The sequence below is a fragment of the Alligator mississippiensis genome, chromosome 10 (genome assembly GCF_030867095.1).
Source record: "Alligator mississippiensis isolate rAllMis1 chromosome 10, rAllMis1, whole genome shotgun sequence".
Taxonomy (NCBI): Eukaryota; Metazoa; Chordata; order Crocodylia; family Alligatoridae; genus Alligator; species Alligator mississippiensis.
In genome coordinates, this window is record NC_081833.1 from 20,123,542 (window position 1) to 20,149,253 (window position 25,712).

A 25,712-nucleotide genomic window follows, 5' to 3' on the forward strand; every position below is an offset into this window, starting at 1 on the left:
ACATTAGCCAATAAACACACAATGCTCAGGAGTTGCTACATTGTGCGTGTTAGGCATAAAAAGAATCAAATCAACTAGTCACCCCACTTACCCAGCTGTCTTATAAGAAAAACTGAATTAATTTGTAAATCCATGCCACCTTATTGTTACAATTATGTGTCTTTAACATATGAAATGTTGCAAAGACAAAGGCACAAGTATGGTTTTGTAACAATCTAAATAGTATCTAGTAAGTGTCTAAATCAGCTCCAAAAGACTCAGAATTAGGGTTTTATATATCTACATGAGGCTTTGTATGTTTCTACTCTTTCATATGAATATCTAAAAGAATTGCATCAACTAAGCCCCAAGTCCAGCTCTGCCAAGCCTTGTGCAAATGCTTAACTTCAATGCAACTATTTGTGGTGCGTAAAGTCAACAGAACTACTGAGAACACCAAGTTAAACCTTTACAGAACTGGGTCCCTAAAGCGTCTGGAAAGCTACTGTATCTTTTCCTGATCTTTTAAAAACAAAAAAAAACAAAAAACCAACAACAGTTTGGGGTTTTTTTGATTGAACAACAGTGGTAAAATTTAGAACTTATGGAGTATGGTGAGGAGCATGCAAATTTAGAACTTATTCTAGAATGAACCCAAAGCATCGAAATTTGGCTTTTCATCTTGTACTTTTTTCCTATACCTTCCCCAAAACATTTTGCTTCTGAACCATGACATGTCTTTCTATCTTGCTAAAATCCACCCTTTATGCCCTTGAACAGGGATAAGGTACAAAGATATGATGTAGGCACAGCTTCAGAAGCCACAAGCCAGAAGAATCTGATCTAACATGCTTATGGTTCCTGCTTTGCCCACACCCCAGAAACAGAATCCATGCAGACAATACACCTTAAAAACTGTAGCTACTGTAAAGAAACTGATGTTTATCAGTCTTGGTAACTAATGGGTTGGTAACTAATAATCTCTTGGTTTGAAAGCAATCAGAAGTTCTACTTACATAACTGGACAGTCTTACCAAAAAAAGGTAAATTCAATGTGGAAGTCTTTAGCAAGAGTACTGTTTTTGAGAACTGCAACCCAAGCTGTGCTTCAGATTTCAGAAATAGTGATGCTCTTCAAACAGGCAACAGAAGTTACTTGAGGGCTATTAGAATGAGCATTAGTACAACTAAGTAGCTCTAATTTTCTCATACTATAGACCTATTTTGATGTCTCAGATTATTGCCTGACATTTAACCCTTTTGACAAAAACCCCAGTCTGTGTTACTGAATTATTTTATATTTTTTAATATACTAAAGGCATTTATTGTACTACATTATACACACAAATATTTAACCTCCTTTGGGGTTGAAAAAACTCATACCAGAAAACCAGGAAATCAGTAACTTCCTTCATACATAATTGTGAAACAATACAGGCAGCAAATTGGGATGACAGTTCAGAAACTTTAACCTTCTGGAACACTAACAGGGGAACCCACCATTACAGCCTTGAATCAACTCTTCACATTGATGTAACAGTGACTTCAAAGGCAGTCTTCACTGGCATGTAGTAATTAGGTTGTGATTTAAATCAAAAAGGGGGAACCCATCAACTTTGTAAATGCTACAGTTGAGGTTCCAAGTGGAGGAGGACCCTAAAACTGAGGGGCCTGGACAGGATGAATAAGGCTTTAAAATGAAATCTGGTCCATAAAGGCAAGAATATAGAGGTTGGTTCCAAACTGGAAGCTATGTGCTCATAACTGCTGCTAAACAGACCCTTACAGAGCTAACAAAGTGTTTCCAGGCAACTAGATAATCCAATATTGCTGTCAGTGATGTCAAAGGAGACATTTGCTACTCAAGATGTATAAATAGAAAATCACTTGCTTCAATTTCATTTTTAAAAGAATCTGAGACTTTCCTGCTTCAGAGTAGCACTTGCTGAAATCCTGCAAGAGTAAGTGTTTCCTGGTTATCTTACTTCCATGATGACAAGCCAGAGCTCATTTTACCCTTGTTTTTAAAAAAGCAAAAACAACTACAAGTTTAAGAAGTTTATGTTTACATAAAAATAAAACTGTTGCTACCCTTTATGACAAGTGCTCCTTAAAAATACCCCTATTGTTAGAAGGGGGAAAAAAGCAGACAGTGCAACAGTTCTGTCATTTCTGCAGACATTTTAAAGAAGTTAAGCAGTAATTCTCAACCAGGGTGTCATGAGACCCTTTTAAGGATGCTAGGCTGCCACACACACACACACAAATTCACAACAAACCTAAAAGCTTCAAAAAAGAAATCCATAGTATCAAAAATATTCTGACCTGTTGTGGTCTTTTGAGTTCTTTGCAACAGAATTGTCATATTACTTTATGCCGCTATGATTTTGGACTGCAAATCCCAGGGACCACAGGGGCAGCAGGAAGAGGAAGCGAACACACAGCCCATCCTGGCTACATGCCAGAAAGCCATGCTCTAGCACCCTCCCACCCCCATCTAGCCTGAGCCACTGTAGGCATGTGGCGGCATTTCCTGAATCAAAGGTAAATGTCTGTTCACTTGTTTCAATTTAATCTCTGCAGCTTCAACTAACTCACAAAGACTGAATCAATGCAGCCTTGGGCTTTTTGACTGTCTGTACTTAGTTTATAAGAGTATGATGAGCCTGCTCTGTCTCTTATAACATAAGATGGGGTGAGATGATTGAAGAGTCATTACATGTATGCATCTGGGCAGGCATGGTCCCAGTAAACACTGCTAGCCCAAAAAAATCCAGTCTCTGGGGCACAGAGGACATGCCCATTAAGAGTGGAAGCCATATAAACAGTTACAGGACAGGAAAGCTATTAACTGTTTAAACTAGTAGTAGTAATAGTCTGGAAGTTCATTTTTTCTTAGCTAACATAACCAGCTATACTTACTATTTATGAGTGTTCAAGACATTTTACATTAATGGGTACAGCATTCTTATTTGTAAAAATGGGGGCAAGGCCAAAAAACTATTTTCCAAACTTATCAGACTCAAAAATAAACAGTCTTCCACACCCACCATTCTAACCAAAAATTTACATCTCCCCAGTAGCCTTATTAATACATTAAAAACAGCAGCTAAACAGAATATTTGGGCCAAAATAGTATAAAAGCAGAATTCTAGCTCGCACAGGACTAAAAGCATAGGAAAATGTGGATCGGATGGTATGAAGATTAGAAGGAGTGCGGCTATTTGTTTTTCCATTTCCTAAAAAAATTGCTGCAAGTACAGCAAAAACAAAGTCCACAGAAATCTAAGCAGAGGCTTACATACCAATGGTAAAGATGTAACCAGAAACATAAGATGACAGAAAAAGATCAATATTTGTAATGATTTTTTAAACAAATGAAAAAAATACCTGATCAGAGTTACTTTGTAGATGTAGTAAAGCTTGCACTGCCAAAAACATAAGTAAAACAAAAAAGCAGAAACACGTTATTTGAGAGAAATGATGCCCAAAGCACTTGGCTTCTTCAAAAAAAGGGAGTTTGTTAGATGGAATGATTAATTACTTTGACATGTGCCAGTTAAGGCAAAGTACATTTTTTAAATCAGTGGTCCAGTCACTGATTTATAAAAATTAATTGCAAACCAAGTCTCATCTACCATAGCTAACGTTTTAAAAGTTACTTTGATGAAGAAGCATATAAAAATCCCTGGTAGTGAGTTGTCAGTAAGCTTTTATTGTGGAATTTGAACAGGATTTCCCTGCCCCCAGACACTGCAGATGTTTGAAGGAAGTACCAGCCCTACTCTTCTCAACTCAACTACTTCAGTTATTTTTTCCAGTCTATGAACCCCACAGCAGGTGTTTACTTACCTTTAGCTAGGGTCTTCTTTTCACTTGTTTTCCACTGGACAAGGTTCTTCTTTCCAGAATTCAAACTCCATGTTGGGTGAACTACCAGCTTATCCAGCAGCTTGCTTCTTAAATTGTCCCTTCTCCCTAACAAATGCAAGTGTGACCTGACCAGTACTACTATTCTCTCTGCCCCACAACTGTTATTAGAAGAAATACTTGAATTCATTTTAAATGGAGACATGGCAAGCAGAGTTGGACAATATTATGAATGTTTAAATTATAGTGTAAGCAGACCGTAGGACTTCTTTTAGTAGTGCAACAGATAAGCTGAGGTGATAGAAAACATGTAAATGGACTTGGTAAATCCTAAATTAGGCCACGTTTAGGATGATGTCACCATGAAGAGCAACCGTTCACGAAAAAACTACAACTCTGCAGGAAAGGGAAGCCAGACAGGAAAAGGTAGGTTCCTTCATCAGGTAAAATACCCTCCTCTCCCCATATGCACCATTCACTTGTTTTGTGTACCTGGTGGAAAGGGCAGGGTATCAAGTAGCTTTGCTCCACAAGATTTCCACACAGCTGACTGGCCAGGTCCCCAGGAATAAGAAAATCTTATATTCAATTTATTATTAGAAACTGAGCCATCCAAACCACATCCAACAGAATGAGAATCTCCTAGGGATGGCTAGAAAGCATATGTTCCTTAGGGGTTCACAGTGAATTTAAACTACGGTGTTACAAGTGATGTCCCATTATGGAATAATATTCTTATTTTTCACAAGTTTGAGAGACTAGATATGTCTATCCAGCAGTTAGTTTACCTCAACCTAATATAGAACAAACTGAACCTAGATTGACTAGCTAGCTCACCTACCTGTAGCTACAAGCAGCGGAGATCAGCATGAGCTGATTTCTGTCTACAGTTTTCAGACTTAAAGAGTATCCTAAACGTTAGTAGAGAATTAGGCAAGTAATCACTGCATAGCTACAAATAACAAAAAATTAATTTGGAGACTAAAGTTAGTCAAGATAACAGAAGTCCAAAAGGCATCTCTTAAAGAAAACATTAGCATTATCTTTCACTTGTCTGTACAAATTAAATTAAAGGGAATTAAAGTCAGAATTTGTGAACTGTGCATGAAAGAGATCTAGAAGTCTTTATTGATAGAACCAACTAACAAATATCAACAAGCAATGCTCTTTAGAACTTCAAAACCACTAATAGCACTGAATTAGTTGCATTTTGCAGCAGCTTTACTGAATATACAATTGGCTGCCTCCCTCACATATAGGTGAGCGCCATAAAGTACATAAGACTGGATCTGTACATTATCTTTAGCGTATCAGGACAATTTTAAACCTTTGATGTGTTTAAATCAGACATGTTATGCAACACTAAGTCTCTGGTTCTTTTTAAAAGAAGACAAGATAGCTTATGTAGAGATAATATCCCCAAAGCAGCATTTTATTTTATTCATTTAGTTCCAAAACATTTAATTTAGAATGTCTGGCATCTCATAGTCATCCATCTTAACATGGGCTAACATTGATATGGCGCTCTCAAAATACAAAGAAGACAACTAAACAGCCAAGGAGTTTACAAATAAAAATCATGATTCTTTAAAACTGCAAAAAAAAGGTACAGGTATCAAAATTTTAAGTAGATGCATTGCATTAAAAGGAAGTCTGTGCACATAAATTAGAGGCAAAAAACAAGTTGCTACTGAAACCTCACATTTTAAAGTTTATTGTAAACTGATGAATAGGATTGAGTTGTCACTTCACATCAGCTTAACTGTTTTCATTGGCTGAAGGTATTTAGGGGGTGGATAACTTACTGTGCATGCACAAGATGAACTGCTTAACAAAACACTATCAGCTTGTATTAAATGGAAAATTTAAGGTTAGATTTCTGATTTACTCTCTTCTCTATCACTTTCCATAATTCTTGCCCATATTTTATAATCAACAGGCAAACTAAAATGCCTCATTTAATCTGCACCTTTCTGCACTATTTAAAGTGCAACTATGATAAATGGGGCTGATAAAAGTCAAATCAATCCAGCAATGCCCATGAAGACTTGTCTGAAACTGCTTCCTCATAAAGTGGACAGCAGATCTCAACAGCTGTGCTGACAATACAGATATGCTTAGCACTAGATATTTAGTGTGACTGTGGCATGGAAATATTGGTGATGGTGATGATGGGGATGCTCAAGTAGATGACAGAGAGCAGGGATGAAAGCTCTTTAGTTGTTGCCCTCTCCTGCTTCTTCATCTTGCTGGTCACTTGTCCACAGAGTGAGGTTGTCTCGAAGTAACTGCATGATAAGAGTGGAGTCCTTATAGGAATCCTCGTTTAGTGTGTCCAGCTCTGCTATGGCATCATCAAAGGCTTGTTTGGCTAAAAGGCAGGCCTGCTCAGGGGCATTCTGGATTTCGTAGTAGAACACTGAGAAGTTGAGTGCTAACCCGAGCCTAATTGGGTGAGTGGGCTGCATATGCTCCTTGCTGATTTCAAAAGCCTCTTTATAGGCAGCCTCTGAAGCCTCCACAACACTGTTCTTCTTCTCACCAGCAGCCACTTCTGCCAAGTAGCGGTAGTAATCTCCTTTCATTTTCAGATAAAAGACCTTGCTCTCATACTGAAAGTCATTGCAGTTCTTAATTAAGTACTTATCTAAGAGGGCCAAAACATCATTACAGACGGTCTCCAGCTCCTTTTCAATCTTCTCCCGGTATGCTTTAACCTTTTCTAGCTTCTTTTCATTTCCATCTGCCATTGTTTTCTGCTCTATGCTACTGATGACACGCCAGGAAGAACGTCTAGCACCAACCACATTCTTGTAGGCCACAGATAACAGGTTTCTGTCTTCATTTGAGAGGGGCTCATTCAACTCAGTTACCTGCAAACATACACAAAAAGATTAACTTAACTTGGCTTTGAAAAACAGGGAAATACAATCCTCATTCAGTATTTCCATCATACGAAATTAAATTGTAAGAGAAAAAAAATCCTTCTAGATAGGAACTGATTTGTGGTATCAGAACAGAAGTCCCTGAATGCACGACCAATTTAAAAACATGAGAAATCTGCATTTTATTTCATGTGGTATCATAGCAACACTATGGTAATTGTGAACATTTATATTATACTTTTAATTATTTCACAGAACTTTTACTAAGCATAACCACTGAGCAGCATTCACTAAACTGGGGAAATGGAGAACCATTCATGAGGGAAAACAGCCTAGTCTTAGGAGGGTCACACTTATTTAACTGAATTCAAAAGGTGTCTGATGGTCAAGCAGTTTCGTATTAGAGCAAAACAATATTGGACTCTACTGCACAGTCCTTATTATTCTTCTACACCCAGTACCTTCAGCAGAACCAAGCATGCTGCAGTTAGTATGCTCAGATTCCATGTGACAAACAGGCCATAACGCTCTATAGCAGTGATTCTCAACCAGAATGACAGGGCACCTTGGGGAGCTGCAAGATCCTTTGAAGGGTGCACCAGGAAGTGTGAGAAGATAAGTGATACAGAAAGGGAAAAGCAGATAAAAGAAGGCTCAGGCTGTCCCTGCCCAGCTGCTCCCCTGCAAGGAAATAAGTATTGTAACAGATACCATATGTTTTTTAAATGGGGTGCCACTTAATTCACAGAAGTTATGGAGGGTGCCCTAACTCTAAAAGACTAAGAACCTCTGCTCTATAGCAAGTTTTTTCAGCTGCCTAGGGAACAATATTTGCAATCAATAATTAATTTTTTTTTCATAAAAAACAAGGGGCAACAACTTGAGATCAGAAGCTAAGCAAGAAAAGGAATTGTACAGAGTAAATTGGAAAGCTTAAGCAGCCAAAGCTTCCCCATGGAGTATAAAGTATTAAAATACACATTACTATCATACTTTATGTCTTATAGCAAATGTATTATCTTTGAATAATGAATGCTTAAAAAACATTAGATTTTCTTCTCTTCATTTTAACTTTGTGTTGAGATGTTGTGTTCAATGTCAAGAAATATAAAGTGCTCCACCTCAGGACGAGCAACCCCCAACACACCTACAGGCTTGACAGCACCAAACTGACTAGCACCACAAATGAAAGGGAGCTGGGGGTAATAGACCACAGTATGAATAGGAGCTGGCAGTGTGATGCTGTAGCCAGTACGGCAAATAATACTCTCGCATGCATCAATCGATGCATTTCCAGCAAAACCAAGGAGGCGATTCTTCCACTCTACTCAGCACTGGTGAGACCACAGCTGGAGTACTGTCCAGTTCTGGACACTACACTTTAACTAAGACGTGGACAAGCTCAAGAGAGTCCAAAGAAGAGCCACTCGTATGATCAGTCTTAAAAGACAAGCCATACGAGGAAAGGCTGAGGGATCTGGGACTCCTCAGCCTGAGAAAAGGCTGAGGGGACCTGGTGGTGGCTTACTGCTACACTGGGGGATTACATCAAGGGCTCGGTGAGCAACTGTTCACTAGGGCACCCGCAGGGAAAAAGAAAAAAATCAGGAGTAATGGACACAAACTCCCAGAAGACTGATTCAGGGTCAACATTAGAAAAACACTTCCCAGTCAGGGTGTCCAGATTGTGAAATAAGCTCCCTCCAGAGGTGGTGCAATCACCTACCCTGGAAATCTTCAAGAGGACACTAGACAGTCACCTTGCTGGGGTCACTTGACCCCCAGTTACCTTCCCTGCTTGGTGCAGGGAACTGGACCCAATGATCTTCTGAGGTCCCTTCCAGCCTTACAATCTATGAATATTTCTATAGGCCCCACAGATTAATTTAGAACTATTTCTAGTTTACCAAAGTTATCAAATGGAGATTCTGAAATGGGTGGGTTTCTTGGTTAATGCATTCGCTGTATCACCAACTTTTACTATTTACCATATTAAGTATAATTTACTAATTGGGGTGTAAATATTGTTTAAAAAATATTCGTTTAACCTCCTACAATTATACTGGTTAAACAATTAACTGATAACAGCAGCTCAGACACAGCTGCTGTCCAGGCCCTTTGACTGGGGGAAGGAAGAAAGCCCAGCCAGACAATACAACCTGAAGCCCTGTGCTGGGAGGGAGGCAGCATCTGTGAATGAGCAGCTAATTGCTCCTATTTTTCTCTTAGGCTATAGGTACTAGTCCCCCCCTCCCCCCTCATTCTTCCCTACCCTGCTGTCTGATTCCTGCCTGGACACTGCAGCTTCCCTTCCCTGCCAGACAGCACCAGCCCCAAGCTAAAGGATAACCGGTAAGCTACCTGGTTATCATTGCACTCATTGGTTAAACAATTAATCCTTTAAACCTTTCACATTCCTATTTACTAATGGCACTATGAAAATCTTATGACAACCATGAAAATACTGACCTGACCTCCCATTCTAGTCTAGTTAAATTGATTTTATAACCATTAAATACAAGATTTATATTTACACAGAGGCATATTGAAATTGGGAAGTTAAAATGTTACAAACAAATGCTTGAGATTTCAATAATTCTGCCATTTCCAGACAACCTCATTAGCCAATGAATGTTTCAAGAAGAGTATCTCATTACAAATTAGAACAGCCACTGAAAGAACTGTTATCCAGTATCAACACACAGTAATAAGAGCCACCTTCTTATGGTTATTTTCTTAAAATAAAGCCTAGCCTCCATACCTTTTTTCCCCATAATACATTGATCCTACAGCCTGGGGACTAAGTTCCAAAGACTGCTCCTGATCACTTTGAGGCAATCTATATAAAAGTCTATTTTTTAATGGATTTTTACCCAATATAACATAGGAAAGTTCATATTTGATCTTCCATAGTTTTGCTAAAAGATTTCTTGAAATGCAAATTTAGATTAGATGGCAGGAAAAAAAAAGTTACTATCAGAACAGTAGGACAAACGAACAAGCTCTGCTCAGGGAAATGGTGTAATCTCCTTCATTTAAGGTTTTCAAACAGAAGCAAGACAGGTACTTGAAGGGGATCACATGGAAATAACGTATTCTGTACTCATAGAGAGACTGCATGTGCCCTTTTCGCAAAGGCGGCCAACAGCATATTGGGCTCCATTAGAAGCGTTGCCAGCAGGTTGAGGGAAGTGATTATTCCCCTGTATCTTGCACTGGTAAAGCCACATCTGGAATACTGGTGTCCATTTTGGGCCCCCCCTTTAGAAAAGATGTGGACAAATTGGAGAGAGTCCAGCAGAGTGGAACAAAAACAGTTGGGGGGCCGGGACTTCTGAAGAGAGGCTGAGGGAACTGTGCTTATTTAGTCTGGAGAAGACTAAAAGGGGATTTAATAACAATGACTGTGTGATTGTTGCCTGGGCCTGAGTTAGCCCAGGCCCAGAAAGGTATAAAAGGAGACTCCCCAGGCGACCAGGGACTGCTGACAGGGGAGTAGTTCATGGGCAGAAGTACACAGGAGCTTCTGGCAGAGGCTTCAGGTAAGCGAATGAGGAGGGGGGCTAGTAGTGGGGTGGCGACACTGAACGCAGCCAGGGCCCCTGCCCTACTCTGGCTCGGAGCTCCTGTGAGGCCCCCACCCAGACAGGTCCCTTGGATGGATCAGCAGTGGGCTTCATCTCTCCACAAAAGGTAAGAGTCTTTTGTTACAGCTTGGCTGACCTCCTACATTGGGCTTTAAACTAAGTATGACAGGGGACGGGGCAGCACGAGATGGAGAGTCTAGAACTTACAAACTGTGAGACATGCAGCAGTACACCCCAGGTAAGTAGCAAGGGGCCCTTTGGGCATCAGAAGGTGGGGGGGGGCACCAAAGGCACCATATGGAGGGCTCAAGTGCCTCTATACTAATGCTAGGGGCATGAGGAACAAGCAGGAAGAACTCACACTTCTGCTTACAGGCAGTAACTTTGATTTAGTGGGGCTAATGGAAACCTGGTGGGACCCTACCCATGACTGGGCAGTACACATTGAGGGCTACAGGTTGTACAGAAGGGTCAGAGTAGGGGGGAAAGGGGGTGGGGTTGCTCTCTATGTAAAGGAGCATTATACATCTATCCTTATCAAAATAGGATCAGAGGACAGAAGTTGAGGCATTGTGGGTTAGGATACATGGAGGTTGAGGGGAAAGGGACTTGGTGGTGAGCGTCTGCTACAGACCGCCAGACCAAGAGGAAAAGCTAGACTTGGCATTCTTGAGGCAGCTCTCAGAGGCTGTACGATCTAGAGACGTGGTTGTTATGGGGGACCTAAACTACCCTGACATCTGCTGGGAGGAGCAGTCTGCCAAATCAACCATTCACGTAGGTTCTTAACCTGCATGCAGGACCTTCACCTAACGCAGGAGGTATACAGTCCCACTTGCGGAAATGCCTTACTGGACTTGATGTTGGCTATGGGGGAGGACCCGATAGGGGAGCTGCAGATTCGTGGTCACCTTGGGGACAGTGACCACTAATCAGTCGAATTCACCATACGGCATAGGGTGGGTAAGGTAACTAGTAGGGTGGAAGTGCTTGATTTCAGGAAGGCTAACTTCAGTGTGCTTAGGACTCTAGTCAACGACGCACTGCAGGGGAAGAGTATTGGCGAGATGGGAGTCCAGGAAAGGTGGTCGTTCCTAAAGGAAGCGATCCTTCGGGCAGAGAGAGAGACAATCCCAGTACAAAGGAAAAGGGGGAAAGGAGCCAAAAACCTTCCTTGGCTAAACAGGGAAATCCAGGGGAGCCAAAGGGCAGAAAATAAGGCATATAGGTGGTGGAAGCAGGGGAAAGCTACCAAGGAGGAGCGCACCTACTTGGCCCACACTTGCAGGGAAGCAATTAGAAAGGCCAAAGCAACTACAGAGCTGAGGCTAGCAACACAAATTAAAGACAACAAAAAGTCTTTTTTTTTTTTTTTTTTTTTGTATGTAGGGAGTAAAAGGCAGGCACAGGGCAGCATAGGACCCCTACTGAACAAGGAGGAGCAATTAGTGACAGAGTTTTTTCCCCTCAGTCTTCCTGAACAGGGCTCAAGGTAAGTCTCCTAATGGGTTCTTAGATGGGCATCAGAGGGACACCAGTCTACCAACGTATCGACGCTGTCTTGGGGCATTCACTTGGATGAACTGGATGTGTTACAGCCAGCAGGCCCGGATGAGGTGCATCTGAGGGTACTGAAGGAATTGGCCGGTGTCATAGCAGAACCACTGGCACAGCTGTTTGAGCACTTGTGGCACTTGGGTCAGGTCGCAGACAGCTGGAAAAGAGCCAATGTGGTCCCTATTTTCAAGAAGGGGAGAAAGGAAGATCTGAGTAATTATAGGCCAGTCAGTCTCACCTCCATTCTTGGAAATGTCTTTGAAAAGGTTATGAAGAATCATATTTGTGGGAGTCCAGCAGGAAAAATAATGCAGCAGGGAAACCAGCATGGATTTGTAGCAGGTAGATCATGCCTGACCAATCTGGTTTCATTTTATGACAGGGTCACAAAATGCTTAGTCACAGGACTAGAGGTGGATGTAATTTCCTTGAATTTTAGCAAGGCCTTTGATACGGTATCTCATTCTAGTCTCATAATGAAATTAAGAGGCTGTGGCATGGATGTTTACATGGTCCGGTGGGTGGCAAATGGCTTAGCAGTCTCACCCAGAGAATGGTACTAAACAGGTCAGCATCAACCTGGAAGGATGTGGGTGGTGGGGTCCCGCAGGGTTCAGTCCTTGGACCTGTACTCTTCAATATCTTCATCAGTGACTTGGATGTGGGTGTGAAGTGTACTCTGTCCAAGTTTGCAGACAATACTAAATTGTGGGGTGAAGTGCACACTCCGGAGGGTAAGGAACGATTGCAGGCAGACCTGGACAGGTTAGAAGAGAGGGCAGTACACAACAGGATGCTGTACAACAAGGACAAGCGCAGAGTGCTGCACCTAGGGTGCAAAAATATCCAGCACACCTACTGGCTGGGAAATGACCCTCTCAGCAGGACAGGAGCGGAAAGGGATCTCGGAGTCATAGTGGACTCCAAGATGAACATGAGTCGTCAGTGCGATGAAATCATCAGCAAAGCTAACCGCACTTTATCATGCACCAGCAGATGCATGACAAATAGATCCAAGGAGGTGATACTTCCCCTCTATGCGGCATTGGTCAGACTCCAGTTGGAGTACTGCGTCCAGTTTTGGGTGCCATACTTCAAGAAGGATGTTGATAGACTCAAGAGGGTCCAGAGGAGGGCCACTCGTATGGTTAGGGGCTTACAGGACAAGCCCTGTAAGGAGAGACTGAGGGACCTGGACCTCTTCAGCCTCCGCAAGAGAAGGTTGAGAGGTGATCTTGTGGCCACCTACAAATTTGTTAGGGGGACGCAGCAAGGGATCAGAGATGCTCTGTCCACCATGGCGCTTCTTAGGGTAACAAGGAACAAGGGTCACAAACTGACAGAGAGCAGGTTTAGGCTAGATATCAGGAAAACTTCTTCACAGTAAGAGTAGCCAAAATTTGGAATGGGTTCCCAAGGGAGGTGGTGCTCTCCCCTACCTTGGGGTCTTTAAGAGAAGGCTGGATAGGCATCAGGCTGGAGCCACCTGACCCCAGCACTCTTTCCTGCCTAGGCAGAGGGGTCAGACTCAGTGATCTGTTGAGGTCCTAGCATCTATGAATCTATGAACAGCTTTCAATTACTTGAAGGGTAGTGACAAAAGATGGAGGTAGACTGTTCTGTGGTGGCAGAACAGAACAAGGAGCAGTGGGCTCAATTTGCAACAAGGGAAGTTAGATATTAGGAAAAACTCTCACAAGAAGGGTAGTAAAACACTGGAACAAGCTACCCGGAGAGGCTATAGAACAAGGGTGGGCAAAATGTGGTCCGGGGGCTGGATGCGGCCTGCCAGGCCATTCTATCTGGCCCGTGGGACCCCTAAATAATTTAGAAAATTAATATTTATCTGGCTTGGGCTGCTTGTCATGGGACCCTTAATGGCTTGCCAAAACTCAGTAAGCGGTCCTCTGCTCAAAATAATTTCCCACCCCTGCTGAAGAATATCTGTCCTTGGAGGTTAAGACCCAGCTAGGCAAAGCCTCAGCTGGGATGATCTAGCTGGGGATGGTCCTGCTTTAAGCAGGGGGTTGGACCAGGTGACCTTCTGAGGTCCCTTCCAACCCTAATCTTCTGCGATTCCATGACTCCTTAGGTCCCTTCTAACCCCATGACCTCAAAAGATTTATTATATGCTCTCTTAGTGACTGGCTTATGCATGGTATCATAAGGGCTTATATTCCTTTAAAAATTATCTCATCCAATATAAATAACATCTACAGTTTTAAGTGCCTAATCCTTTTTGTAATCTCACTAAGCTCTTGGTCTCAATGATATTGATAACATTATAGTATTCCACAGCAATAAGCTTGATTACAGTAAATCTCTAGGCCTGTTATTTTTGAGGTATTGAGAGAACGTCCACACACAAAATTCGAGAGTCCTGAAGTTGTGAGAAACTTGGATAAGTAAGAGATGAGTCTCATTTGGGCAGCAATATTCAGATTGGCAGCTGTTAGGTTGGTTAATTAGGAAACGCTTTACAATTCAAGGTTAAGCATTGTACAGGGTGTCTATAACTACTGTAACCTTTTGTGTCCATACTTCTTACTCTTTACCTCCATTCTTTCTTACTTTCCTTGCCCCCAGTTTCTCTCTTTCCCTTTGTCCCTACTTCAAATTGAAAATATATGTATTTAAACAGTAAAAACAATAGGTTGACAATTATTGCACTCTACCACTTGACTGTAATCACTGGCTATCCATTATGGTATTACCTTTCAGACTATGCTTTTGAAAATAGGACTGCAACACTGTATTTGGAAGATACTGTCTTTTTGTTTTGTGTATGTACAGAGTCCAAAGCACTACTACAATATTAAACATCTTGTACCTTGCAACGTATTTGATTCAACAATTTTCCTTTCCTGTTAAATGTTAGACGATAAACAGAGGGAGATTTTTAGACTTCAGTGTATGGGTGTCTGTCACTTAGTATGGCAGTCTGGTATATGTTTTTGAGGTTAGTGTAGTTAGGCCTGGTCCCCGCTACATAGGTTTGCCAGAACTCAGATTCAGCAGCGAGTCCACACGCACAGCTTCGCTATGGGAGCTCCTACCTGGCAAAATCAGTTCCAAATCCTATCAACTCAGCAGAACGCAATAGTTCAAATTCATGTGGCACTACCACTGGCAAGTATCCTCCATCCCAGACTCTTCAGCCTGGGGCTTCAGATATTCCCAAATGCATCCTACATGCAGGCTTAAGCCCAGAGGTCTTATAGTTCAGATGCCCCCAAGTCTCACCTGCCCTTAGCCAACCAGCCATAGAAGCAAGCTGGGGAAGAGTCCCCCATTTCCACAGGGTAGATATGTGGCCAAGATCCTCCCACTGGGAGGCTATAATATTCTCATGAGGTGAGCTGTCTGCAGTGCATTGGACAGGTCTGCCCCCACTACTACACAATTCCATTCTAAAGTGACCTCTGCCTGGGCAACAGACCAGTGCAGCAAGCTACACTAGTTATACTTAGCACAAACTGTATATGATATTAGTCCAGAGCCAAAAGGTTCATGACTTACCATGTATAGTTCATTGGACTGGGCCCCAGTAGAGTAAACAGCATGTCAAGGCACGGTAACGCACAGCCCAGCATTGCTCAGTATGTGTGTGTACTCCAGATACCCTCCCCCCTCCAACAGCCACATACTAATTAGTCCCTCACTTGCAACTGGAACCAGTTGTTCTTATCATGAGTCCCGGAACCCTCCAAAAACATATATGCATATGAGGCATAGGGCTGCCTGTTCCATCTCCACCCCATAGAGGGCAAGGCCATGCTAATCACATGCAGCAGGCTGAGAGAGGGGGTGACAGAGCCTCAGCTACATAGAAGTTTGGTGATGTTTGCCAGATATCCAAGGCTCATGAAGAAATGGGAATAATTGGTAATGGAGAAAAAGAGGTATTGCTCAGATGTAGGAGTGAAGAAGTTGAAATGCATTTTAATGCAGTGGTTTACTGTGACTTGAAAGAGGGTTGGTGTTTGAGCACAATGGGAACGAACTCATTCAGACTGGCTGCACTAACCTAGCCTTACAGTAGATTTGCCCAATATGTGTTCAGTGCAGCTTGTATGCCAGAGACTGCCATCTTATGGTAATGCAAGCCACCTGGAAAGATTCCAAAATATTTCTTCCAATCTATTTTAACTCTTTGGATTTATTTTATAGTCACCTTGAAAAAATGCCATAATATCCAAGTACTAGACTGCAAGTTTGTCCATAATTACAACCCCATTTGACAAAAAAAAACAAAAAACAAAAAAAAACAAACCACCACCCACAAGACTCAAAGCCTTCCCTTCTTTTCCAATCACAAGACAGCCTCCAATCATACATCTATCCTCCTCCTTATAAACAACCACAGAAGAACCAACCTGCAGAGCCTAAAGACCTCTGAGAAAATCATCACTCAACATCCTATTCTAAAGATATAAATCTTAGAGATTGAGAGATCAAACCGCAGCTCATGCAGACCTAACCAACCAAGCGTGGGTGCCAACAGCAGTGTACCTGCAGTAATGCAGCTTCGACTAAAGGTCATACAAGTTCACACAAGATCCTGAGCAAACACTTGGCAGCCGAAGCAGATCACGATAAGTACACTGCCACTGGTTTCCAGCTTTCATACATCTACACAAGCTACAATTACAAATTTAGAATACTGTTAGCAATAAAGTTTCACAATTCAACTGATGCAAAACCAGTCTCCACAGCCAGGTTCCAAGCTACAGAATTTTATAAAAGCAAATGCAACACAATGAAGTAAGTGTAAGGAAGCCTAGGGCCTCCAACTTACTTGCCGGTATACAAATGCCAGGAGCTTGGGGAGTAAACAGGAGGAACTGATCCTCCTTCTAAAAAGAAATGACTACGATCTCATCAGGATAATGGAGACCTGGTGGGACTCCTCCCATGACTTGACCATGGGTATAGATGGCTATGATCTATACAGGAGAGATCATGCTGAAAAAGGGGCAGGGGGAGAGGGGGGGCGTGTACCTCTCTATGTGAAGGAGCAATACACTTCCCTATAAAGCAGAGATTGGCACCCATGGAGGACAACCAGAGACCCTTTGGGTTAGAATACAAGGGGAACATGGTGAACGGGTCCTTGCACTCCATGTGGCAGCACTCCCAGGAACACTCTCTTCTGGATGCTCCATCTGCCCCCGATTCTCCGAATCACCATCGAATCTTCAGATTCAGATTTGGCCGAATCAAAATTGGGACAGTGATCTGAATCAACAAATCAAATCACTGTCCCCGATTCAGGCCAAATCCAAATCAAATATGGCGCGCTTCGCATACCCCTACTGAACTCCATCTGGCTACACGAATCAAGGACAATAAAAGGTCCTTCTTTAGATATGTGGGTAGTCAAAAAACAAACTAACAAGGGCATCATTGGACCCCTGCTAACCCAAATGGGGCAGCTGACAACCGACACCCAGGAAAAAGCCAACCTGCTTAATGATTACTGTGTCGGTCTTTCACCAACCCAAAGGGACCACCCTGCCTGACAAGATGCGGGATGACCAGGGTGAAAGCCCACCACTGGTGTAGATCTTGTGAAGGAACACCCTGAGAAGCTGGACACCCACAAATCAGCTGGTCTGGATAGACTGCACCCAAGAGTGCTAAAGGAACTGACAGACATCATAGCATGGCCACTGGCAAGGATATTCGAGAACTCGTGGTGCTCGGGTGAAGTACTTGGTGATTGGAAGAGGGATAATGTGGTGCCTATCTTCAAGAAAAGGAGGAAGGAAGATCCAGAGAACTACAGGCCAATCAGTTTGACCTCAATCCCTGGAAAGATCTTGGAAAAATTTATCAAAGGGAACACTATCAACAGGCTAACAGAATGCAACTTTCTGAGGGATAGCCAGCATGGGTTTGTTGCAGGCAGGTCTTACCTGACCAATCACATTTCCTTCTATGACCAGATGACACATCACCTAGACAAAGGGGAAGAAGTTGATATCATATATTTAAACTTTAAAAAGCCTTTGACCTGGTGTCCCATGATGCCCTCATGGAAAAATTGGGGCACTGCGGCCTCAACTACCCTACAGTCTGATGGCTGGGGACAAGTGGCTGGTGCCTCCAGAATCTGGGGGGGGGTGGGGGGGGAAGGAGACACCTGCAGAAACCATCAACTCTGTCAAGGGGGGCCCCGTCCCCATCAAGGGGGCATGTGCACCCCCTACCAGTCACCTCTGGCTGGGGAACTGGCTCTGAGGTTGGACCCAGAGAGTGGGAGTTGACGGAACCAAATCAACATGGCATTCAGTGATCAGTGGTGTCCCCCAAGGCTCCATTCTCAGACCTGTACTTTTCAATGTCTTTATAAATGATCTGGACTCTGGTGTCAGAAGTGGCTGGCTACATTCGCAGATGACGCCAAACTATGGGGAAGAGTGCCCACACTACAGGATAGGCTGGTGATCCAGGCCAACTTCAATAGGCTTACAAGGTGGGCAGATGAAAACCTGATTTCAATACAGAGAAATGCAAGGTGCTCTACCTCGGAGGGCGGTAGGGAAGCCACATCACACTTGTGGGCTCGGCAGTGCCACACTCGCTAGCACCACAGCCAAAAAAGACTTGGGGGTCATGAATGACCACAAGATGAACATGAACCACCAAAACAATACCGCAGTCAGCAAAGCAAATAAAACTCTGGCTTGCGTCTACCGATGCATCTCAAGCAAGACCCAGGAAGTCAACCTCCTGCTGTACTCAGCGTTGGTGAGGCCACAGCTGGAATACTGCATACAATTCTGGACTCCACAATTCAGAAAGGAAGTGGAAAAGCTTGAGAGAGTCCAGAGGAGAACCATGCGCATGATCAGAGGGCAAGACAGCAGGCCTTATGAAGACAGGCTGAGGGCCATGGGACTCCAGCCTGGAGAACTGTAGGCTCAGGGGCGACTTGGTGGCAGCCTATAAGTACATAAGGAGTGTGGATCAGGATCTGGGTTCTGCTTGTTCACCAGTGCACCCCAAGGGAAAACAAGGACCAACCATCACAAACTCCTGCAAGACCATTTTAGACTGGACATAAGGAAAAACTTCTTCACTGTCAGTCACCAAGGCCTGGAATAGACTTCCCCCAGAGGTGGTGCAAGCACCCTCTGGACACTTTCAAGAAACATTTGGATGTCTATCTTGCTGGAATCCTTTGACCCTAGCTGACTTCCTACCCCTTGGGCGGGGGCTGGACCCGATGATCTCACAAGGTCCCTTCCAGCCCTAATGTCTATGAATAATACCTGCCAAGAAAATGGTAGCCTGGGCAATCAAGAGAACACAGAACTAAACACTCCCCCAACCAGTGGCAGTTAGCAAGTCACCATATTCTGCATCACAGAGTTCCACAATGACAGTTAAAAGTGTAATACAATTTAATCAGCAAGTCACAAGCACACAGATAAAGAGAGCATATAGTACATGAAAAAGAAAGGTGCATCCTCTTTCCTCGAGTCACTTGCATGAACAACACCTAGAATTCCATCACTAATAATTTATGTATTTGATTAAAAACAGAACTGAATGTTGCCATGCGGGTTGATGACATACTCAGACTCTCAAGTTTTTCTCACAATTATTTACCCAACTGAATAGGAGAGACTGCCAGACTCCACTGATATTCACGTAAGCTGCTGTCATCATTCTCTGAACATCTGCCAAACTATTTCTGGAAGTAGATAGGCAGATGCTGTTCAGAGGACTGGAAGAATCCTCATGTATATCCAATTCTTTTCCATCACTTAAAGCAGATCAAACAGAGACAAGCAGTCCTTGTATCTTTATATTGCATCCTGAGATAATGGGAGCCAACCTTTTTGGCAAGCGTGCCACAAATTAAGCCCTACACCCATGCCAAGTGCCATGCCGATCCCCTTCCCTTCCTCACCTGCTACTCTCCTTTCCCTCCTCTCTGTTTTGCAGAGGCTGCCCATGCCACTTCTGGCATTCATGCTACACATTGGCCACCCTTGCCCTAAGAGATGTCCAGAGAAAGTCTGAAGACAGTTCTTATTTTTCCTTTTTCAAGAAAAGGATTTGTGAAAGATAGTATGGCAACACAGTGGTACCTAACTAGACTATCCACATCCAAAGACAGCATGAAAGAAACAGGGCTTCTTCAATTCCATTTGTTCTAAGAATACATTGTCCTTGCCATACTGTGGAAGTCATGTGGCAAAGTATGCAACTCCCACACAGAGGCTATGCAAAGGCAGTGCAACAAAGGAAAATTGGCACTTATTTGAAGGAAGCCAAACCCTGACTTCCTGAGAAGACATTAAAAAACAATTGTGCTTTTTTTGCTTCTTGCAGTCTAAGGCACCTCTAAAATGTTTTCCCAAAGTAAAATTTACTCTACTTTTTTCTAACATCAGAAATTCCAGTGTCACCTGCCTCAGACTATAGATAGCAAGAGAACAAGAACATTCCAGATACCAATAAAACTAAACCTGATTAACAGATAGAAGTGACTCATTCTCTACTAAGCCTATTTTATTGATGCCTATCAGTTAACTATGACACCACCATTTTTCTCTCATCTGGAACCTAGCCACATGAGAACATTTTTCCCCCCAGAGTATCTACAAATCCAAAAATTAATACTGTTCTTGGACATGAATAATCCCAATAATGATCATAATCAGATTTTTTTTTTTTAATTCTTACTCTTTGTTTTAGTATAACAAGTTCTTTTTAGAGTATTGGTGTGTATTTATCAGTATACACAAATCTGACCACACAGCTAAAGCATTGTCCAAATGGCTAACTGTAAGGTTGTAGTAAGCACACACATTTAGAATTACACAGATTTTATGAAGATCTGATTTACATCATTAGCAACCTGGGTCAAGTGAACCCGCACCTTCACCTCAGCTTGTCTAACACTGAGAAAGAAGAATCTGAGACCCCCAAACTACCAGTAGCTTCTGCCCAGATGAGGCTGTTCAATGTAGTAAGCTAAGGATTTTGGTACTCCCACCCAGTTTTCTAACTCAGTTTGAAAGCTACAAGAAGTTTCATATAGGTGGGTATCTAACAGGACTTTCATAGTGCCAAGTTGCATACATTTTTTATTTAGTTCTTAAGCAATGAGCAGAGACCCTTGGGCCTGCATGCATGCATATATAAGCAACTCAGCTGTATTAGGAGGCTGTGGGTGCAGCAACAGAAAGCAAGTGACTTTCAAGGAAGGTGGACAGTACAGAATACAATGGCATATTGTACTTTAATACAACCAAAATCTTCCTCTTAGTCTCACCATCTCCTTAAGGAGGTAAAAACACTGACTCAGAGGCAGAAAGTCAGCCTCCTTCCCTTTCTCTACTTTTTTATGCATAGCCATCCCTTAACAGAGGCTTTTCAGTGAGTAAACTTACCCCCAACCTGATGGTCCTCAACATCAGCTTTCGTAACTACTGTGAAAAGGAACAGCACTAATATGATAAAGCCATTGAGGGAAGTCTTCATTGCAGTGTTAACTTAGACATTAATACATATCCCACCCACATATAAAACTCTCACTCAAGTCTAGAGGTACCTTCAACCCAGGTTAGCTGGCCCAGCAGGAAGGGTATAGCTGTTGTCATTCATGCTAGTAAAGGTGACTTTGTGGAGAGAACAGAGGTTGCTGACACAGTCCTCCAATACTTCCCAACAGTTCCCTCCCCACCCCTGCTCCACACCTTGAAGGACAGTTAAAAAACAAACTGGTCAACTGCAATACTAAGAACCAGAGGGTCTGTGACCCTAGAAATCCTGACATGAGGGCAAGTAATTTAGGAATGACTTTGGGCTGCTCACATTCATCCCAGGTTAAGTAAAGTAACAGTTACTGAATTGAACTGAACAGTGAAAAATGCTTAGTATCAAACCAGCATGAAGCACTCTCCAAGGCATACCCTTGCTCACTCACTCCTCCAAAGATACATGCATACCTCAGTAGCACAAAGGGACACCAGTACGGGAAAGAAAACAGAACCAAAGGGTAGAACACTGCACATATAGTAGATTAAAATAAGTTTGAGGCATTCATAGATAGAAGAAACTTTGAAGTCAGAACCCTAAATATATTTAAAAGGCATACCCATACTATACTCACCAATGCAAGAATTGATACATTTCGTAATCTGGTATGCATAATTTAACTGCTTTTTCTAATTACAACCAATAGTTTATTTCATTCTCAAAAATAGGCTAAATAAAGGAAGTGCTTAATGTAGCCCTGAATCTTTATATGCATAGAGCATTTTTCAGACAAAAGTTTGAAGTGCAGTACCTGCACGTGAAGCGTACTGTTATGTATTCCCTCAGTCTCCCCCCACTCCCACCAACGGCTGCTGATCAAACAATAAAATTTGAGAATTTCAAAACTGAACTCTGGTACAAAATGTAATATTATCTCAATTGGCTGAAGTCCCAGAGCAGGGTTTAAGGCAAAGAAGATGCCACACCCCTTGGAGGAATGCCATTTTACCGTGGTAGAACATTTGCTTGCACTTCTCATGGATATATCTTTAGGTTGCAGCTTTTTTATTTCAAATGTTATGGGTAATATTCAGAAATGCTGCTTGCCAGAGTATATATTGGCAGGTTTCTTGATCTTCACTCTTTTACAGTTTGGAAAATACATTTAAATGAGTAATTCATACTAAGTACTGCATACTCTATATTACAGAAGAAATATTTCCTCCTTTAAATATGTCTACTACCTAGTGGCCCTCCCATTTCCTGCCCCCCATCCCTAAGAGTGTTTTTTCTAAACAACTGTTCGCACTGCAATTAGAGGAAATCTTAGGTGTACAGAATTTTAAAAGTGTCCACATAATGCAGTGATTTGCACAAGTTTTAAAACCTTCCTTCACTTACTCTCACAAAATCCACTGAAATACATAAAAGACAATTGAGTTGAAAATTATGGACAGTTGGCTTCTGATAAATTCATCACTAGACCATTATTTGCTATTTCCTTGGAACAGAAACTTACCCAGATTTTACTGCATGAACTGCATGCATACAAGAAACTGCAGTTACTTGATCAGTTTAAATAAGAGAAACACTCTTCCATCACCCTATTCATTTTGTTCCAAATTCAACCTTTGAAAAAAGAGCCCCGTTAAAGAATGAATCAATTAGCATGTTCCATTGAAGCAAATATTTGACTTCAGAGTTCTAAAGTAAAAGAAACTGTTGCCATCTATGCAGTATTTGTAAAGGAAACATATCAAATGAAGAGCAATTTTGAAGCAAGATACAACATAAAAATGTAAAAATATTTTCAGTTTAAAAGGGATTATCGGAAAAAAAGAAAACACATTGAACCAACTACATTTTATTTGTAGGATTTCCCGAAGGATGGTCAGTTTATTGTGTTTGTTTCCCATGTTCAAGCTTTCCTTTGAAAGCAGCTCCCTCCTCCCCCTTCCACTTATAGACATTAGGCTACATACATTTCTCAGATTTAATCATGGAAACTTTCCCGGATCACCACTAGACTTCACTAGAACTTGCCTTTTAGCTTGTTCGAGAATGGAACGTCTCACCTGTAATTAAAGCCATTTCCGAAACGGCCTAGACTTGCTTCCAATAGCAAGCCTGGGTGTGCCATTACTACGCTCTCTCACATCCTGTGTAACTGCTTGCTATATTACAGAGACAGCTGAACGTGCTTTTGATCAGGGATGAGATGAGCTCCAGGGCAGGCTGGGCTACACGTGAAAGCTATCTATAAAAGGTGGCAACAAAAGCCACAATAAAAAAAAAAAAAGCTTTTTTTTTTGGATTGTAATATAGGGAGACCTAATTTTAAGACCAGCTGGTCCTGAATGGATTGTCTTTTGCTATAACATGACCTCCTTTGTGAAGGAAACGGTCATTTATACTGCACTACCCACAAGCAAGGGCAGAGGGTGGGGGTGTCATTTTGATGGGGGGGCCTTTGGGTGCTGCCACAACACAGGTCACTGCAGGTGTAAACCTGAAGTAATGAGGTTGCTAGAAGCTCATTAAAAATAAATATGAAAAGAAAACAGGAGAGGAGAGGAGAGCCCTGCTGTGCGATCAGGCCGGCGAGGAAGAAGAGGTGACCACACGGGACGTTTGGGCGCTCTGCCATTTTATTGCACGCTGCGCTACAGCCGCGACACGCGATGCACGAGCTCCGCCGCTGTCCGAGAGCCGCCGCCGCCGCCGCCCAGGCCGCGGACCGGACCGCACGAGACGGACGTCGGGCTACGGAGAGGAGGGAAGAGGCGGATCCGCGGCGGCTGCCCGGTCCCGGAGCGCTGCCATGTTGAGCGAAGCCCGCCCGCGCCTCCTGCCTCGGCGGTGCAGCAGCATCGAGAAAGGAGCAGCCCTGCCCGCCGGGGGCTCCCCAGCACCCCCCGCCCCCCGCCAAGGTCGAGACCGGGCTCCCCCGGCAGCGCGCGGGAAGGTGCCGGCAGCGGGCGCGGCGCGGCGCGGATCAGAGCGGGGCCGGGCCGGACGTGGGGGCCCAGCCCCGCCTCAGCGCCGCCTCCCGGCCCCACTCACCGCCTTCATGGCCGAGGCCATGTCGTCGTATCTCTCCGCCTGCTCGGCCAGGCGGGCGCGCTGCAGCAGCTGCTCGCGGTCCCCCATGGCGGCGTCCGTGGTAGCGGCCGGGCCGGGCCGGGCGATGGGGGAGGGGGGGCGCTGCCTCGCGGGCTCCGCGACCGTTGGCTACCGTTGGCGCCGCGCGCTCAGGGACCGTTGCCGGGCGGCGACCGCGCGCTCGCGTCCCTCGGCAGCGTGTGCGGCGAGTGTGCGGCACCTCCCCGGCCGGCTCCAGCCCCGCGCTGCGCCCGCCCCCCCGCGCCTGCGCAGTGTGAGGGCAGCGGGCGGGGGGGCGGGGCGCGGGCCGGCCCGAGGGGGGGGTGCTGCTGCTCCCCCGCGTTCTATTTCAAGGTGACGTCACTTGCTATAAATAGCCGGGCCGGAGAACCGGCTGGGAGCTGCGCGCATGCGCTATGCGAGTGCTGCATTTTACTGCTGCAAAGGTGGAGGTGGGAGACGGGGAGAGGGCATTGCAGAGCAGCGGAGCTGAAGGGAGGAGGCTAGGCCGGGCCGAGGCCATGCTGCTTTGCATGCGCACGCTGGAGGTCGAGCATTGAAGGCTAGTGTTACTCCTTTCCTGAGGAAGGATCTGCCTCCTCGCGCCAAGCCCACTGCCCGCTCAGAAGAGCAGCCCGCTGGGCTGCCTTCAGAGCAGGAGCAACCCCAGCCGCCCAGGTCACAGGGAGCCCTGCCCTGTCTGCCGGCAGCCATCCTACAAAGCACCCTGTGTTGCCACCTGTACGGTTTGGCCGCGCTGTGAATTTTCCTCTTGGTCACGCTCCCTTTGCTCTGTTTTCTCCAGGCTCTGATTGTGTCCATCCCTGCGATGGGCCAGGTCAAAGGAGCCGGAAAGCTTGTCCAATGTCCCCACAGCTATACAGCGGCTCCAATAAAAGACATGAACAACCCTCTGCCTGTCATGGTTTTGCTTGGACATTCACATCGTTTTGTGCTGGACACGCCATCGTGAAGCTGTCCTTTTGGGACAAGATTTTGCCCGCATTTTTTCTAAATTTGGCCCTTCTGCTGGAACAGGTAAACAGCGTGTACCAGCTGTTACCACGTCTCTCCAGCCAGGAGCCCAGTGGGCACATACCAGCCACCATCACAGTACCTGGTGGGACAATTTCCATTTCATCACATATTTCATTTCATAGCAGTTAGATGCTTCATCAAATTAACAAACTACACGGCTTACCTGAAAACTACCTCTCATAGGCACTATTGCATA

The 25,712-nt window shown here is 43.9% G+C and overlaps 1 protein-coding gene across 1 annotated transcript; it reads right to left on the reverse strand.

The window, feature by feature from the left end:
- Positions 1-5,249: 5,249 nt before the first annotated feature.
- Positions 5,250-24,714, reverse strand: YWHAH (tyrosine 3-monooxygenase/tryptophan 5-monooxygenase activation protein eta). The gene is made up of 2 exons (XM_006266973.4): positions 24,440-24,714; positions 5,250-6,722 (listed from the first exon to the last, which is right to left on the reverse strand). Exons 1-2 carry the CDS (start codon positions 24,524-24,526, stop codon positions 6,066-6,068), a joined length of 744 nt encoding a protein of 247 aa, XP_006267035.1. The 5' UTR covers positions 24,527-24,714; the 3' UTR covers positions 5,250-6,065.
- Between the last annotated feature and the right edge of the window lie 998 nt (positions 24,715-25,712).